At 42.2% G+C, this 15988-nt stretch overlaps 2 protein-coding genes across 4 annotated transcripts in view; one reads left to right on the top strand and one right to left on the bottom strand.

Annotated features, from left to right (window-relative positions):
• Positions 1–2016, bottom strand: part of grid2ip.L (glutamate receptor, ionotropic, delta 2 (Grid2) interacting protein L homeolog) — a 56069-nt gene extending 54053 nt beyond the window's left edge. The window contains exons 1-2 of one of the 2 annotated variants that reach the window (NM_001374464.1): positions 1589–2016; positions 479–1062 (exon numbers count right to left, since the gene is read on the bottom strand). In NM_001374464.1, the coding sequence (NP_001361393.1) occupies positions 479–1054 (576 nt within the window). In that variant the 5' untranslated portion in view covers positions 1055–1062; positions 1589–2016. Of the gene's footprint in view, positions 1–478; positions 1063–1291; positions 1475–1588 lie in introns of those variants that run through there. The other variant, XM_041575454.1, reaches the window with a different exon arrangement.
• Positions 2017–7138: 5122 nt separating this feature from the next.
• zdhhc4.L (zinc finger DHHC-type containing 4 L homeolog) lies at positions 7139–15227 on the top strand. 2 transcript variants are annotated; one of them, XM_018234366.2, is made up of 7 exons: positions 7139–7340; positions 8616–8763; positions 8956–9017; positions 12110–12288; positions 12416–12541; positions 13404–13648; positions 13731–15227. In XM_018234366.2, the coding sequence occupies exons 2-7, from the start codon at positions 8641–8643 to the stop codon at positions 13974–13976; spliced, it is 981 nt and encodes a 326-aa protein (XP_018089855.1). In that variant the 5' UTR covers positions 7139–7340; positions 8616–8640; the 3' UTR covers positions 13977–15227.
• Positions 15228–15988: the final 761 nt, after the last annotated feature.

Raw genomic sequence — 15988 nt, 5'->3', positions numbered from 1 at the left:
TAATTTGCATATGCAAATTAGGATTAGGTTTAGGTTCGGCTGGGCAGAAGGATTCGGCTGAATCCGAATCCTGCTGAAAAAGGACGAATCCCGAACCAAATCCTGGAATCGGTGCATCCCTACTTTCAGTGTCGGACTGTCCCACCGGGATACCAGGAAAAGTCCCAGTGGGCCCAGGTGTCAGTGGGCCCTCATGCTGCTAAACATTTGGCCTATTTCATGGTCATTCCCTATTTCTTTGAGGAAAATAGATAGAATAATGAATTATAGTATGTAAAGAAAAGAGACTATGAGAATAGAGGTTGAGTGAGAAAGGGAAGAATAATAGCAAGAGAGTGGGCCCCTGGTCTAAAGTTTTTGGGTGGGCCCCTGGTCTAAGGTTTTCGGGTGGGCCCATGGTGTTCCAGTCCGACACTGCCTACCTTAGACACACGCACACAACATTTATATTATATTGTCCCCCTTGAAAATGACTTACCTTCCTGTTAAATTCTTGTGCTTTGAGTCTATGTGCTTGGCAACTGCTTTCTGTTCCTTTTCCGCTTGCACTAAATGCCCTACTGTGCCTCTGCCTCCGACCCACACACAGCAGGCCCAAACGTAGTGTATCCCAGTCACATGAGGTCAGCAGTTGGGTCGCCTCTGATAGGTCAGTTACAGGAATCCCGTTAACCTCCATAAGGAAGTCCCCAGTTCGAACCCCAGCATTGAATGCTAGAGAACCAGAATTAACGCTGTTCACTTGAAGAGGTCTTCCATTGGTTATTGTGAGGCCAAGCTCCTCTTGGTTCCCTCTTGTCAGTTCCACCTGTTGGACACGTGAAATAACACCAATACTTGGGGGCACGTTGTGGCATTCCTGGCCTAGTCGTGTCAAAGAATCACAGCTCAAAGAAGAAACAGGCATTCCTTCCACCTCCAGGATCTGATCCCCAGGCTGAAGACCAGCTGTATGAGCGCTGCTTCCAGCCTCTACCCATAGTATATAACAAGGCCCTGTGCCACCCATACCAAAGCCAAATGTCTCCGGCCAGCCCTCGTTTGTTACTGGCATCGATGTAACTAAAAAAGAAATAGAAAAGACATGAGGAAATAATGCAGTCTTCTTCCATCACCAAAACAGGTTTGGACTGGGCAGCAAGTGTACTAGAGGGCCTCCCACCCAAAGGGCCCAGCCCTAGTTTGCTCTGCTGCTTTCCAAACAATTTGAGGCAATACTTCATTAAAGGAAGAGTAAAATCATTGGAGGTGCCACGTTGTAAGGCACCTCCCGGTTATTCTAGTCACTTACCAGTTAGCCCTTGCTGGAACTCCTCTTCTTCACAAAACCTACCAGTCCTGGGTACAGTTTGCAGAGGACTGCCATCTTATTATCTTTACCTGTGTCAGTTCTAGGAGATTGCATGCACAGTAGGGTGGTTAGTCCACCCTAACCTGACAGGTGATGTTTGAAAGAACCAAAGAAGATGGTAGCACTGAACTAAACAAACAGTCCCCATGGCATGGCAGGTGTTTTCTTAAAAAAAATCCAATGGATCTCTTATAAACCTTAACTTATATCCATCCTATGAAAGCTTGAGAGACTTACAAACATGTCCTGTTGGGTCCCATGGGTTCCCCAGAAACCTCCATACAAAGAAGCTGCACTTTTGCCTCATGAGATAATTCCGTGAACAGAATTCCCTATTCTCTGTTAACATTCAGGCGTTCTTCATTCCTGCTCGCTCATAGCACGGTGTTGCCACACTACATGTTTCCACATCCAGTAACAACGTCTTACAGATCAAAGAGAGACGGCAGATGAGCAGACATGAAATGCCACAGGTATAGAGAAGGATGTCTGGTAATTGGCTGCACATTAGAAAATAAAGAGCTCAGGAGGGAATTAGATGCCGGGGATGGAGTTAATCAGGATAAAACGGCTTTGTCCAACAGGAAGTGCCCATGTTCGTGGACAAACAATAACAGAAACAATGTAAACAATGAGTGGCGATTTACTGACGCTTGTATTTTTTTATTCTCTACAAATTTTTGTCATTTATTAAGCAATAAAACCATGTATAAATAAAAACTCTAAAAAAGGTTCGCCATCTGAGTCGAGGTCATATAGAAGTCAATGGGAGCTGTCCTTATCCAATTGTACAGCGTCGGACTGGGGGGCCCACTGCGGCCCCTGCACCCCAAAGGCCCCCCGCCCTAGCCGCAACCCCCCTCCGGCACCCCGCACCTACCTACTTCTCCTAGCAAGCATGAGGAAGAAGCCGCAGTAGGCTTTGCGCAGGGAGCGGGTCTGGGCCGATGGGGCCCATCTGTTTTTTTCCAGGTGTCCCACAGGCCCAGTCCAACCCTGCAATTGTACCATTTTTTGTTAATTTTCCACTAGTAATGGGGAGGAATTACAAGTTTTCATTGTCTTATTTGGATCATTCTACATTTTTTTTTAGTTCTGTCTTTTTATACAGTCTGATCTTTTAATAAATTACATGACATTTGTGGTTTTTAGAAAAACAAAATCATGGTTTCAACCTCTCAAACCACTAAAATGAGAATGTTGCTAAATGGGCCTCCCACAAATTAGAGTGTATGTTCTTCTGTCTAGAGAAACACAATGTACAATGCAATCACCGAACCTCTACAGGCCAAAAATGCTGATACCCCAGAGTTTAGTGGCATGCACTTATTTTACAAAGATACCTATGGCACAGTGTCAAAGGATTTTTTAAAGCACTGATGTTGTTGAACTAAACCCATAGCACTCCATGGTCCTAGTGAATGAAGTGGAGTAAAATAATTTCATTTCACAAACATGCACAATATAATACACACACTGAACTCAGGTTTTCAGACTAACACGGCCATAATGAAACCCATAGTTAAGCCACTAGCTGCATCACTTACCTGAGCCAAACGCAGAGAGAAGGCAGCCGCAGACAGACCTTACGTTCTACCGGCCCCTGGCTTTTTGTATCAGTTACATGCGGGCGGCTAAAGAGAAGGCAGTTTCTATAGCAAGCAGTAACCTAATAAGCCTCCCTGCTCATGTGATATTGTGTTGACAGGACAGGCACTAGGGCCCTGCTCTGTCAAACAGGAAAAGGACAGAGAATCCCATCAAGTGTGTGCATCCCTTTGCAATGCTGGGGTGTCCTACTACAAGTCCCAGAATGCTCTGACACACTGTACTGGGTATCCCAATACAGGTATGGGACCTGTTATCCAGAATGCTTAGGACCTGGGGTTTTCCAGATATTGGGTCTTTCAGAAGTTTGAATCTCCATACCTTGAGTCTACTAGAAAATCATGTAAACATTAAATAAACTCAATAGGCTGGTTTTGCTTCCAAGTACAAGGCACTGCTTTATTGTTCCACAAAAAATGGAAATCATTTTTAAGAATTTGGATTGTTTGAATAAATTGGAGTCTATGGGAGACGGCCATTCTGTAATTCAGAGCTTTCTAGATAACTGATTTCCGGATAACGAGTCCTATACCTGTATAAGAATTCTGGCAACTGTGGGCAGGCCCTGTGTAGTCATCACCCATCACCATTTGCTAATAACTTTAACGCCATTGTTTATAAAGTATATGGGAAAGCGAAAGATGCTTCATGTTGGGCTGGAGATACACAGAAAAGCAATGCAGCATATAGAAATTTCTCTGGAAATCATTGACTTTCTGAGAAGAAATCCCCTCGTCGGCTTGTAAACCAACAAATTAATTGCAATTAGCTGCACACATTAAGCTGAATAATTAAGCTCTCCGAGGAACTTCTTATTAGCTAATGCTCAAGGCAGTAACTGACACAAGCGGATCCCTAATAACTGAGCCATCGCTTGTATCCATCAGCCTGCCAGCAATGGAGGTAACATGAGAGGAAAGAGACGTCCCTGAAAGACAGTCGACTCCAATGGCCTAGGGCACATACACAGGGTGTCACAGCTGGGGCAAGAATTCTAATACACACAGGCGCCCTATATTCTCTTTATTGTATGGCTGTACAACACATTACTATTGCTCCCAGCCTCCCACTGCTGGTAAATATTATTCCAGTGATGTATTTGCTGCCACAGCAAGTGCTGCCTGAATAAAACCAGTTTATGACAGGAAGTTGAGCTTTTGTTGCCGCCATTTTGCAAGAGGACGCTGCAGACATTTTGAACTTCTCCCTTATTATTCAGGAGTCACCTCACACTGCCCACAATTCTCACCCAGATTTATTTTAACCCCTACAACTGAAATGGCCTTAAACCCTCACAAACTTACCTGAGATTTGGGGATGTTTTCTGTGGAGCTGGTGGGAAGATTGGTTGCATGGTCAGAAGAGTAATAGGAAGTGGCCAAGATGCTTCTAAAACCCCCACCATGACAGGATGAAGCTCCCATATTGCATAGGCCTGTCTGAGTGTTTTGGGCCTAATATGTAGCTTGTAAAGTTTTTGGGCAAGACCCAAAAAAATCACTACACTATGCACGACAAATGTTTTTATCCCTCTTTCTATTTTACAAATGTTGGGAGGTATAAACTTAGTCCTAAAAGTTCTCAATCCCTTACTGGAATTTTCACCCGACCTGCTCCCCACTCACACATTGACTGGAAGTGAAGTCACAGCGAGCGCTTTTAGCCATTTGGATGCTTGGATTTTTAGCTGTTTCCCCTGCATTTTCCACCTGTACCCCCCCCCCCCCCCACTGCAGAGAATTGGGTAAATGAAGAATAATCTGCCAGAGTCTCAATCATATTGCGGATATTCCGCAGGTACCCGACCCGATGCAAGACTCTGTCATTAGGAGGACCGAAATGCATCAATGTGGGGGACCATGAGAAGCTCCAATAAATTCACTTTGCAATATCCATGAGTGCTTAGAGCGTGTTCATTTGTTTGAATTAATTGGGAAGCACCCAGGATTTTTTGAAACATGGTGAATACCGGTATCTACAGTGAAATACTGTATTTATAACAATAGTTATACTGATGTGGAATGCTCTGTGCACAATAACAAACACCCTCCCATATTAGAAATAATTTATTAAGGATGAGACTTTTCTGAATTCAGGATCAGGGATGATTAATATTTACATCTCTGAATCAGGAATACTACATTGGATATGGCCTGGTGGCATTAAGGGTTTATGCTGAATATGGTGGGCTTTTGGCTTGCAGAATCTATTTAAGGCAATGTACAAATATAGTCAGAATTTGCAATCCTTGGCAACCAATCATCAGTGAGATCCCTTTAACCCTCACAGAGATTTCAGTTCCATGCCAGTAGATGATGAGGCACCAGGTACTTGAGTGGTACAGATGTTAGTGAATGGTCGGTAACATACTGGGGCAGGAATGTTGCAAAGTTTGACCCAAAGCCTAATACTTTCAGTATCAGAATGTGGCACCATTTGATCAGGACTCTACAGCCCAGAGGAATCTTCTCCATGTTCTCCACAAACTTATGACTTCCGGAGATTTTCATATAGTCTTTTCCAGGAAACATCAGATGTTTTTCCCTATTAATAACATTGGGATCAACCATCATTTTTACTAGCCAGGCCTGAAAAACACTGGCCAGGTGGCAACCCTAGTTGTGCCCAAGGATTGCTATTCATTTCCATTGGATAAAGGTGCAGCTGTGTGCACTAATTGTTCCAATCAAGCCTGCTTTATCCCCACACTACAAGCTAATCCATACTTCCCAACTGTCCCGCTTTGAGCGGGACAGTCTCTCTTTTGACAGCTCAACCCACAGTGACGCATTTGTACTGGAAAATCTCGATTTCTCTGCACAGAACAGTCAGAAAGGATACAATGTTTCTAAATTAATTGGCTCTTAGAGGAGAGCCCAGAATAGTTACTTAAGATACATTTGTAACAGTTTTGTCCCTCGGGAGAAGTTAGACTCACAGCTTAAAAGGGCAATTCACCTTCATTATTAAAACTTTAATAAAATATAAAAACAACAGGAAATGTGTTCAAACTTTCATAACCTGGCAAATTTTGTAAAATAAGCATGGTAATTAGGGGGGTGTGATTGCAAAAAGGGACGTGGTCAAAAAACCCTCTTTCCATTTCCAGAATGTTGGGAGGTATGTAGGGTTGCCACCTTTTCTGGAAAAAAATACTGGCCTTCCTATATATTTATCTTTTTTTCCCTATTAATAATATTGGGATCAACCATCATTTTTACTGGCCAGGCCAGTAAAATACCAGCCAGGTGGCAACCCTAGAGGTATGGCTATTCCATTATAGAACTAATGGCCAGGTGCCTCCAGTTAGGGTTGCCACCTGGCATGTATTTTACTGGCCTGGCCAGTAAAAATTATGGTTGATCCTAATGTTATTAATAGGGAGAATAGATAAATATATATGAAGCCCAGTATTTTTTTCCAGAAAAGGTGGCAACCCTGTTTCCAGGGCAAACCCCTGAAATGCCTAGGGTTGCCATCTGGTCGGTATTTTACAGGCCTGGCAGGTAAAAATGATGGCTGATCCCAATGTTATTACATACAAAATTTGGCAGGTTATCAAAGTTTGAAAATATTTTTCCTTATCTAAACTGTTTTTTTGTGTCTCAAAATTGTTACAAAGTATCTTATTTGCACCTGTAACCTGTTCTGTGCTCTCTGCTAAAAGCCAATTAAGTGAGAAACTTTTTTTTTTTCTGGCTGTTCAGTTCAGAGAAAATAGGGACTTTCCAGTACAAATGAGGGACTGCAGGTTGAGCTGTCAAAAGAGGGACTGTCCCTCCAAAAAAGGGACAGTTGGGAGGTAAATAGGGAAAAAAGATAAATATATAGGAAGGCCAGTATTTATTTCCAGAAAAGGTAGCAACCCCAGACATCAGTTCTCAGACTCCTCCTCCTCCCTGCAGCTTTAACTTATGGTGATTGAATGTGATGATAACAAAATAGTATTTTTATAAGGAAACCACATGAGGTACTGGGTGTGCTCAGATTTAGCCCGCCTCTCTGGGCAATATTCGTACAGTACAATGACGAAAGAAAATATATTTATTAGTCGTTGCTAATTCCGCTATGGATCATAAACAGATGATCGAATATAAGTTACAACAGCGCCTCAGTATAAGGAAACAGATAAATATGTCCTGATACGGCCACCGTACAAACATATATCAAGTTGCGGAAGCGTCTGTGGTTCTTTAGCGTTAGTTCCGGGTGTAGCAGCATGGCGGCGCTCAGTTACTAGTATTGTGTATTGGCTGGGTATTTGACTCCAGCTTGCGTACATTACACTCACATTGTTATGCGCAGATGGTTTTGCCCCTTTCCGGAGCGTATGTTTCACGGCTGGGATCCTGATCCACAAAGGACCGGGCTATACACCTCTGTGGGTGAGAGTTGTAGTTTAGCGGTAAATGGGGCGCAACAGGTTGAGAAGTCACGTGCCTTATAATATCCAGGTGTATGTGCCTGACAATTACCCACGCCTGAACCTGAGATTAGAGTTTTTCCTATGACTAATACTGTACTTTTAATCGCACTTCTATTAACCATTTATAGTTTCTTAGCTGCTCCTTAAAAGGGGTTGTTCACCTTTAAATTAACTATTAGTATGATGTAGAGAGTGATAGTCTGAGTCAATTTGCAATTGGTTTTCATTTTTTATTATTTGTGTTTTTTGAGTTATTTAGCTTTTTATTCAGCAGCTCTCCAGTTTGCAATTTCAGCAGTCTGGTTGCTAGGGTCCAAAATTACCCTAGCAACCATGCACTGATTTAAATAAGAGACTGGAATATGAATAGGAGAGGGGCTGTGTAGAAAGATGAGTAATGTAAAATATGTAAATAGTAACAAATTGACTCAAGCAATGTATATTTGTTGATATTGTTGGGCTTAATGGGTTGGGGTGTTGGCTAACAAACCAATTATGAAATTCTGTATGAAAATTGGGACTTAACCCCCGCACCATGCGTCCAAGAATTACTGTAATATTGTAAATAATCAAAACATGAAAATAAATAAAAAAAGGCAATATTTATTAATTTTATTTTATAATAATAATTTTAAAATAATATAAAATAGCAACAACAGTTGTAGCATCAAAGAGGATTTGTTTTTTAGATGGGGTCAGCGACCCCCATAAAAATGATATAAAATAAATAATGAAGACCAATTAAAAGTTTGCTTAGTACTGGCCATTCTATAACATACTAAAAGTTAACTTAAAGGTGAACCACCCCTTTCATACATCCCTCTATTCCGTTCTGCTTCTTGCATGGGGCAGACATTGCACTTGCAGGGGAACCTGGGGGTATAAAGAAGAATCACTCCCCGTTATAAAATGTAAGGATGTTTAAGTAGTTTCATGACTAGTTGAAGGTATGAGGTAGGGATGCACTGATTCCAGGATTCGGCCTTTTTCAGCAGGATTCGGGCCGAATCCTTGTGGCTACCGAAACCAAATTTGCATAAGTAAATTAGGGGCAGGCAGGGATTTTTTTTCCACTTTTTCCTTTCCTGACTCTAATATTCATATGCAAATTAAGGTCCAGTATTCGGCCAAATCTTTCATGGATTCAGTGCACCCTAGTATGAGGCCTCCGGCCAAATGCTTTTAAAGACTGCATCTAACACTTGCCCTTTATTCCTCCTAATGCCATAGTTTTGCCTCCAGTCGCTGGTGAGGGATGGACTTCCTCTGGCTTTTCATCACCTACGTGACTTTCCTCGTCGTTTGCATCTTCGCTTTCTGCTTTCTCTCCGAGAGATCGAGGAACGGGCTGGACAGAGTGTTACACAGAGCCGACACGGTAAGATTTTACAGCAGTTGCTTCTCTCTTATTGGCAGCCTCCTGCCATAGGCTCCTTTAGGTCACATTCTATGGATGAAGTCTGTTCCTAGGTAATTCTTTTCACTGTATGCGCCACCTAGTGCAGAATGTAATAATTGCAGCCCTATAACTTATGTACAGATATAGCAATAAGCTCCTCCTGTTTTGCAGGTTCTCTCTCTTGTTTTACCCACTTGGCTGCAGCGACGCTACAAAAGCAGCTTCCAAACAAGGTCAGTCGGCTGCTGTCTGTGTCTTTATTCCAGTTCTCTGATAGACTCACAGTGGCTTGTGCCTGTGTTTTATTGTCCATCCAACGCACTGGTCCTGGGTTGTAGGTGCATCTCCCTGCATCATTAAAGGAACAGTAACACCAAAAGAATTACAGAGAAGGAAACCCCCTGAGCGCAAAACCCCTCCCCTGTGTTGCCCCCCCTCCCTCCTCCCCCCTGGCCTACCTGTCTCCCTGGGCAAATGCCCCTAACTTATTACTCACCCCTCTGCGCAGGTCCTGTCCACGGAGTTCACAGTCGCCATCTTCTCCCACGCGCGTCTTCTTCCTGCTTTGACTGGCGTCAAAAAAATGTTCCTACTGCGCATGCGTCAGAAGACGCCAGTCAAAGCAGGAAGAAGACCGCGTGGGAGAAGATGGCGACTGTTACCTCTGTGGACAGGACCTGCGCAGAGGGGTGAGTAATAAGTTAGGGGCATTTGCCCAGGGGACAGGTAGGCCAGGGGGGAGGAGGGAGGGGGGGCAACACAGGGGAGGAGGGGGAGGGGTTTTGCGCCCAGGGGGTTTCCTTCTCCTTTAAGTGATGAGAATATAATATACTGTTACTATGCATTAGTACAGCTGGCGTGTTTGCTTCTGAAACACTACTATAATTTATATAAACAAGCTGCTGTGTAGCCATGGGGGCAGCCATTCAAGCACAGGATACACAGTAGATAACAGAAAAGTACTACTATAGTTTATATAAATAAACTGCTGTGTAGCCATGGGGGCAGCCATTCAAAGCTGAAAAAGGATTAAAAGGCTCAGGATACACAGCAGATAACAGATAAACTCTGTAGTATACAATGGGATTCTTCAGAACTCATCTGTTCTCTACTGTGTATCCTGTGCTTGAATGGCTGCCCCCATGGCTACACATCAGCTTGTTTAAATAAACTATAGTTGTGTTTGTGAAGCAAATACAGCAGTTTTACCAGTGCAGGGCAAGAGTACATTATATTGTCATTCCTTTAAAACATTTTAATTTTTTTGGTGTTACTGTTCTTTCAATGGCGGTGGGTGCATCAGATACTCGAAAACATAAGGAGATGCTGTGCCTTGTGTCTGGATTTTGGATACAGTATCCAGTTTGGTGTAAAGGTCCCACACCTGTGTTGTATCAGATGCATCTGTAACCCAGCAACACCCACTTGTCTCTATATCCTCCTATAATAGAGGAAAGGGCTGTCTCCCTTATATTCACTATAATGTGCCGGTAAAAGCTGCTGATTCAGCACCTCCAGATGGAGTCAGCAGATTATTAGCTCATGTATGGGGTACTTGGGAGGTCCTACCTGACCAATATCTGTCTAAAAATCATCCAGTTAACTAGCAGGTAGGTTTGAACATTTCACTGGGTTTGAGGCCAACTAGAAGGTCAGTCCTCCAGACTAAGACAAAAATTATTGGGCCACGTATGAGGACTTTGGGACAGCCTGGCTGACAGCTATCTAGCTGAAATGCATATATCTATAAGGTGTCTCTGAATATCCAATTGGTGATCGCTGATAAAGTCCTCATCCAACAGGTCTTTATAGATCCGAATCATGAACTATAATGTGGATTACTGCATGGCCAGCTGAAAGGTACAGTTCAGTGTAAAAATAAAAACTAGGTAAATAGATAGGCTGTGCAAAATAAAAATGTTTCTAATATAGTTAGTTAGGCAAAAATGTTATGTATAAAGGCTGGAGTGACTGGATGTGTAACATAATAGTGAGAACACTACTTCCTGCTTTTCAGCTCTCTTGCTTTCCACTGATTGGTTACCAGGCATTAACCAATCAGAGACTTGAGGGGACATAACTGTTTGTGTTTGAATCTGAGCTGAATGCGGAGGATCAATTGCAAACTCACTGAACAGAATTGTCCCATGTGGCTCCCCTTATAGTCACTGACTAACTCAGAGTGAGTTAGTCAGAGAGAGCTGAAAAGCAGGAAGTAGTGTTCTGTTCTATTAGACATCCAGTCACTCCAGCCTTTATACATTACATTTTTGGCTAACTAACTATTAGAAATATTTTTTATTTTGCACAGCCTATCTATTTACCCAGTTTTTATTTTTACACTGTACAATTAATTTAAAGTATAAGTAAACCTTTAAAATAAGTGTGTGAATTGATGAGGATGCTATTCTAAGCACTTTTGCAATGTACATTCATTATGTATAATTGTTCAGTGTAAAAATAAAAACTGGGTAAATAGATAGGCTGTGCAAAATAAAAAATATTTCTAATAGTTAGTTAGCCAAAAATGTAATGTATAAAGGCTGGAGTGACTGGATGTCTAATTAAGAAATACATGTACTGTTAATATGAATTAATTTTGTTACAACAGCGCCACCTGCTGGTCATTTCCCCACCAGTCTGACCACCAAGTAGTCAAGGAAGTTGTCAGGAGAAAGAAAGAGGCTGCTCTGATGTTCTGCTTAGGAAAAAAAAGAAACATCAGAGCAGCCTCTTTCTTTCTCCTGACAACTTCCTTGGCTACTTTGTTAGAAAATGACCAGCAGGTGTCGCTGTTGTAACAAAATTCATTCATATTAACAGTACATGTATCCTTTATATCTTGGAATTAAAGCAAAATAAATAAATGTACATTGCAAATATGCTTATAATAGCTCCCTCATTAATTTTACATTCTTATTTTTAAAGGTTTACTTATCCTTTAATCAATACATCTCTAGGCAGAGAGCAAAAAAAACTTTGTGAAAAATTGCTCAGATCACTCTTCAAAACACTTTGCATTGTTTTATTTTCTTTTGTTTCCGAGATATAGACACTTTTAGACTAATATAAAGTGCTAATGTAATGACTTGTGTAACAGCGCCACCTGCTGGTTATAGTGGCCGACTGTCCAAAAAGTGACTCCGGGTTTACCAATCTGTAATAGAAGAAAGGAAAGATAAAGTGGGTAGGGGGATGTTGATGGTCTAGCCATAGTCTAGGCCAGTGTGTTTTTTAGCTCAGGCTCCCCCTTCGGGGACCAACTTTGGTTAGGGCCCCCCTTAATTAATAACAGGGTTACAGATGATTGGTGTTTCCCCAACAGGAATGGAGCCTTTGTTATTCTGCACCTGATTTTAGACATTCTGGTGTTTGCTGAATACAGTTGGGAAGTGCTTGGCTACTGTCTGGAGCTGGAAATGAACTGGCCCTTTATTTTTCTGCCGTACGCCTGCATTTCAGTCAACCTCTACTTCTTCTACCGTTGCTGTGCCGCTGACCCAGGTAAAGAAGGAAATAAGTATTTATAACTAGTTCCAACTAACTTGGAGCTTTATTACAATCCCGCAGACGGGGTGGGAATTGGGCATTGATGCAAGCCATGTTCTCTGTTCTTATTTAACATTTCTAGGGATCGTGAACAGGAAGAATGAAGCCTCCTACGTGCAGCTATACGAATATGACTCCATCTTGTTCCACCCCGAGAATCAATGCCCAACCTGCCAGCTAACAAAGCCTGCTCGCTCCAAGCACTGCAGTAAGGAGATTTTATTCTAGATTAGCTTCTGTGCACTTTTACAATTTTTTTTTTCCAGTTAGCAAGATGTTAGAATTTCTACACTGCTAATAGAATAAATTGAAAAAAGTGCCACCTGGTGATCACAAGTGGCTGAAAATGAAATTCTTGAAAAAAGGAACATCTTACGTTGCGCTGCTTAGAACTGACCAGACAAACGGCAGATGAAAAAGCTCCTTTTCTCAAGAAATTAATGTTCCGCCGACTCCAGCCAGCAAATGGCACTAGGTAAACTACAAAAGGGCTTCAAGCACTCTGAGCAATTATACATTTGTTTTTACTTCTCATCCTCATTCTTCTGTGCGCTAATGTGAGGATGGGAATTAAAGGATAGGTAAACCTTAAAAACAATTGAATGTAAAATGAACGAGGGGGCTATTTTTTAGCACTTTGGCAATGTACATTCATTATTTATTTTTTAATTCCAAGATATTAAAGGATATGTAAATCTTAAAAATGAATGTAAAATGAATGAAGGTACAATTCTAAGCACTTTTGCAATGTACATTTATTTATTTTTGTTTTAATTCCAAGATATTAAGGGATACATGTACAGCCTCTTTCTTTCTCCTGACAACTTCCTTGACTACTTGGTGGTCAGACTGGTTGGGAAATGACCAGCAGGTGGCGCTGTTGTAACAAAATTCATTCATATTAACAGTACATGTATCCCTTAATATTTTGGAATTATAATAAATAATGAATTTACGTGCAAAAGTGCTTAGCATAGGACCCTCATTAATTTTACATTCACTTATTTGTAAGGTTTACTTATCCTTTAAAGTCAATATGTTGTTTCTGACCCGCTCCCACTGTTTTTTAGGCGTATGCGGCTGCTGCGTTCACAGATTTGACCATCACTGCGTTTGGGTGAATAACTGCATCGGAGGATTGAATATGCGATATTTCCTGATCTACCTGATCAGTTTGACCCTCACTGCTCTCTCCTTGGCCGCGGTCATTACTGCATTCCTCCTGAAGGTGGTGCTGCTCTCTCACATGATGTCGGCGACCTTTATCGATCCTGATGGGCTCGAGCAGTTGGTGAACATGGTTTTCATTATCCAGGTATGATTAAGGGGTTAAATAGCCGCACCCAATGCTCTCTGCCCTCACCTCCGCGTCACTGATATTATTCTTGTCTTCCCAGCACCTTTTCATGACCTTTCCCCGGATCGTGTTCACATTGGGGTTCCTGTGCGTCCTGGTGCTGCTCCTTGGAGTATACAGCGCCTTCATGTTGTACTTGGGCCTCACCAACCAGACCACCAATGAGTGGCACAAGCTGAAGGGGAGGAGCCTGGCTGCAGGCTCACGGAAAGGATATTCTAAAGGAATTCTGGGTAACATTCTAGAAATATTCCAGCCCCGCACTTGTCATAAAAAGGACAGATAACAACCCTATGAGCTGCTGTGGCTCAACGGTTACATGAGAAGCCGTGGCCCATACAGACAAGGACGGGGGCGGAGATTAAATATAAGCAGCTGTCTGTGCAACAGCATATGATTGGATGTTGAGTGAAATAGAAACAGGACCAGACTGGTCATGTGACAAAGGCCAGTTCCAGCGTAAAGCAGAAAGTCAGCAGCTTATTGGCCCTTGGATGGAGCTAAAATGATGGCCTCTTATGTATTGGGCAGGTTTGAAAATATTGTCAAGTAAGACTGCATTGGACCACAGATGCTCCCGTTTCCTAATACGTCATCAATTACAAAGGTCCTTGATAAAGACCCTAATGTGGAATGTTGGAAGCACAAGTAGGATAAATTAAAATATGATGGTTCACTAATATTGGAGTGCGGGTCCATTTGAACACTCTCTCTATATCTATCTATTTCTAAATCTATTTCTTTGTCTCTTTAGGGATGCACGGAAGCCACTATTTTGGATTCAGCCGAACCGCGAATACGGAAGAATTGGCCGAATATGCAAATTAGGGGTGGGAAGGGGGAAACCTTTTCTACTCTTGTTTTATGACAATGTCACACGATTTTCCTCCCAGCCCCTAATTTGCATATGCAAATTAGGATTCCGTTTGGCCAGGCATAAGGATTCAGGCGAATCTGAATCCTGCTGAAAGGCCGAATCCTGGATTCGGTGCATACCTAATTTCTGTTCTCTATTTCTTTGTCTATATCAATATCTCGCTCTGTATTAACACACACACTAGAGTCCTGTGCGAAACCAATGTTAAATCCGACCCGCATACTTACCCACTTGGACCCACTACCCGACCCGCAAGCACTTTATCCACAACCCAAACCGCTGACCATCAAGAAACAGGAAGTGACATCATTAGAAGTAGGCGTGATCAGAAAAAAGGAGTAAAACTCGCTATTGAGAAGACCCATGACCCGCAAACCTGGAGAACCGCATCTATACCCGCAGGAAACCCGCTGCAAGACTCTAACACACCTGCCCTCGTACTGTAGTAGCTGTCACACATCTGTTTCATAGATGGCATTAAAAGTTTTATCTTTGTACTCCCTCCACCCATTTTATAAACAATCCAAAACTGCTGCACAAGTGACCAATCCAAATGTCTATGTTGTGCATTAATTAGAAAATGACACACAATCAGCATCACACTGCTTGTATAACCCGTGTCCATTTGATTACTTGCAAATAAAGGGAAGATAAACCACATTTAACATTTTTTTTTTTTAAATTTGCCAGGCAAATACTGGTATAGGCTTATCACACAGGTAAAAGCTTTCCATAAAGGGTTGAATAATTTGCCCCTGCCATACATTCCCAAATCAGCCAGTTTTGACCGTTAATTCTGCATTCGCCCACCCGAGGGCCTGTGTGAAGGGCAGCAGCTTTTGGGGGTGGCCTTAGGATGCCTTTGCAATCAAAAACATTTTTTTCGAAGCTATCGCAGGAGACATACTGCTTAAATTCCAGGGGTACAAGGCCCACTGCAGCAAAACATGAAAGTGATGTCATTCCATATGTTGGGGGGGGGGGTCGGGTGGCATGGGACCTGAATACAACCCTGCTTGCGTCCCACCGTAAGGAAGTAGATAATCTCACAATACATCAGTTCTCAAACGCAAAATACTATTGAATGGCTGTAAAGCATTTACGGTTTCCACACGCACGCAAATATTTTGAAGATAGTATCCCTTTTATTACAAGGTGTTTAAGAGAACATACTATTTCCATTAAAAATAATGAGAGCTCCGTTATATCTGATTTAAAACAAAATAGAGGCGTTACCTCGCAACTACGCCGCCATTTACCAAAGCCGAGGCGGTGATCAATTTTCCTTCGAGAGCGTGTGCTTTGCCGTCGGCTTTATTGCAGTAGCACAAGTTGCCCCCGTGACTTGTTCCTGGAAGAGCTGGAGAGGGCAAGAAGTCCCGGATCCACGCACTTAATAAGTATCAGTAAACCTTAACAAT

This window comes from Xenopus laevis, chromosome 9_10L (genome assembly GCF_017654675.1).
Source record: "Xenopus laevis strain J_2021 chromosome 9_10L, Xenopus_laevis_v10.1, whole genome shotgun sequence".
In the NCBI taxonomy this organism is placed as follows: Eukaryota; Metazoa; Chordata; class Amphibia; order Anura; family Pipidae; genus Xenopus; species Xenopus laevis.
Note: the sequence above shows the minus strand (reverse complement) of the source record. Positions and strands in the feature narration are given on the sequence as shown.

What these genes read in the sequence shown, in the direction of transcription:
- zdhhc4.L (XM_018234366.2), top strand. Translation starts at nt 8,641, where the DNA reads ATGGACTTCCTCTGGCTTTTCATCACCTACGTGACTTTCCTCGTCGTT. An exon ending in TGTTACACAGAGCCGACACG is followed by an intron (nt 8,764 to 8,955) that starts GTAAGATTTTAC and finishes CCTGTTTTGCAG; the next exon opens with GTTCTCTCTCTTGTTTTACC. An exon ending in ACATGGTTTTCATTATCCAG is followed by an intron (nt 13,649 to 13,730) that starts GTATGATTAAGG and finishes TTGTCTTCCCAG; the next exon opens with CACCTTTTCATGACCTTTCC.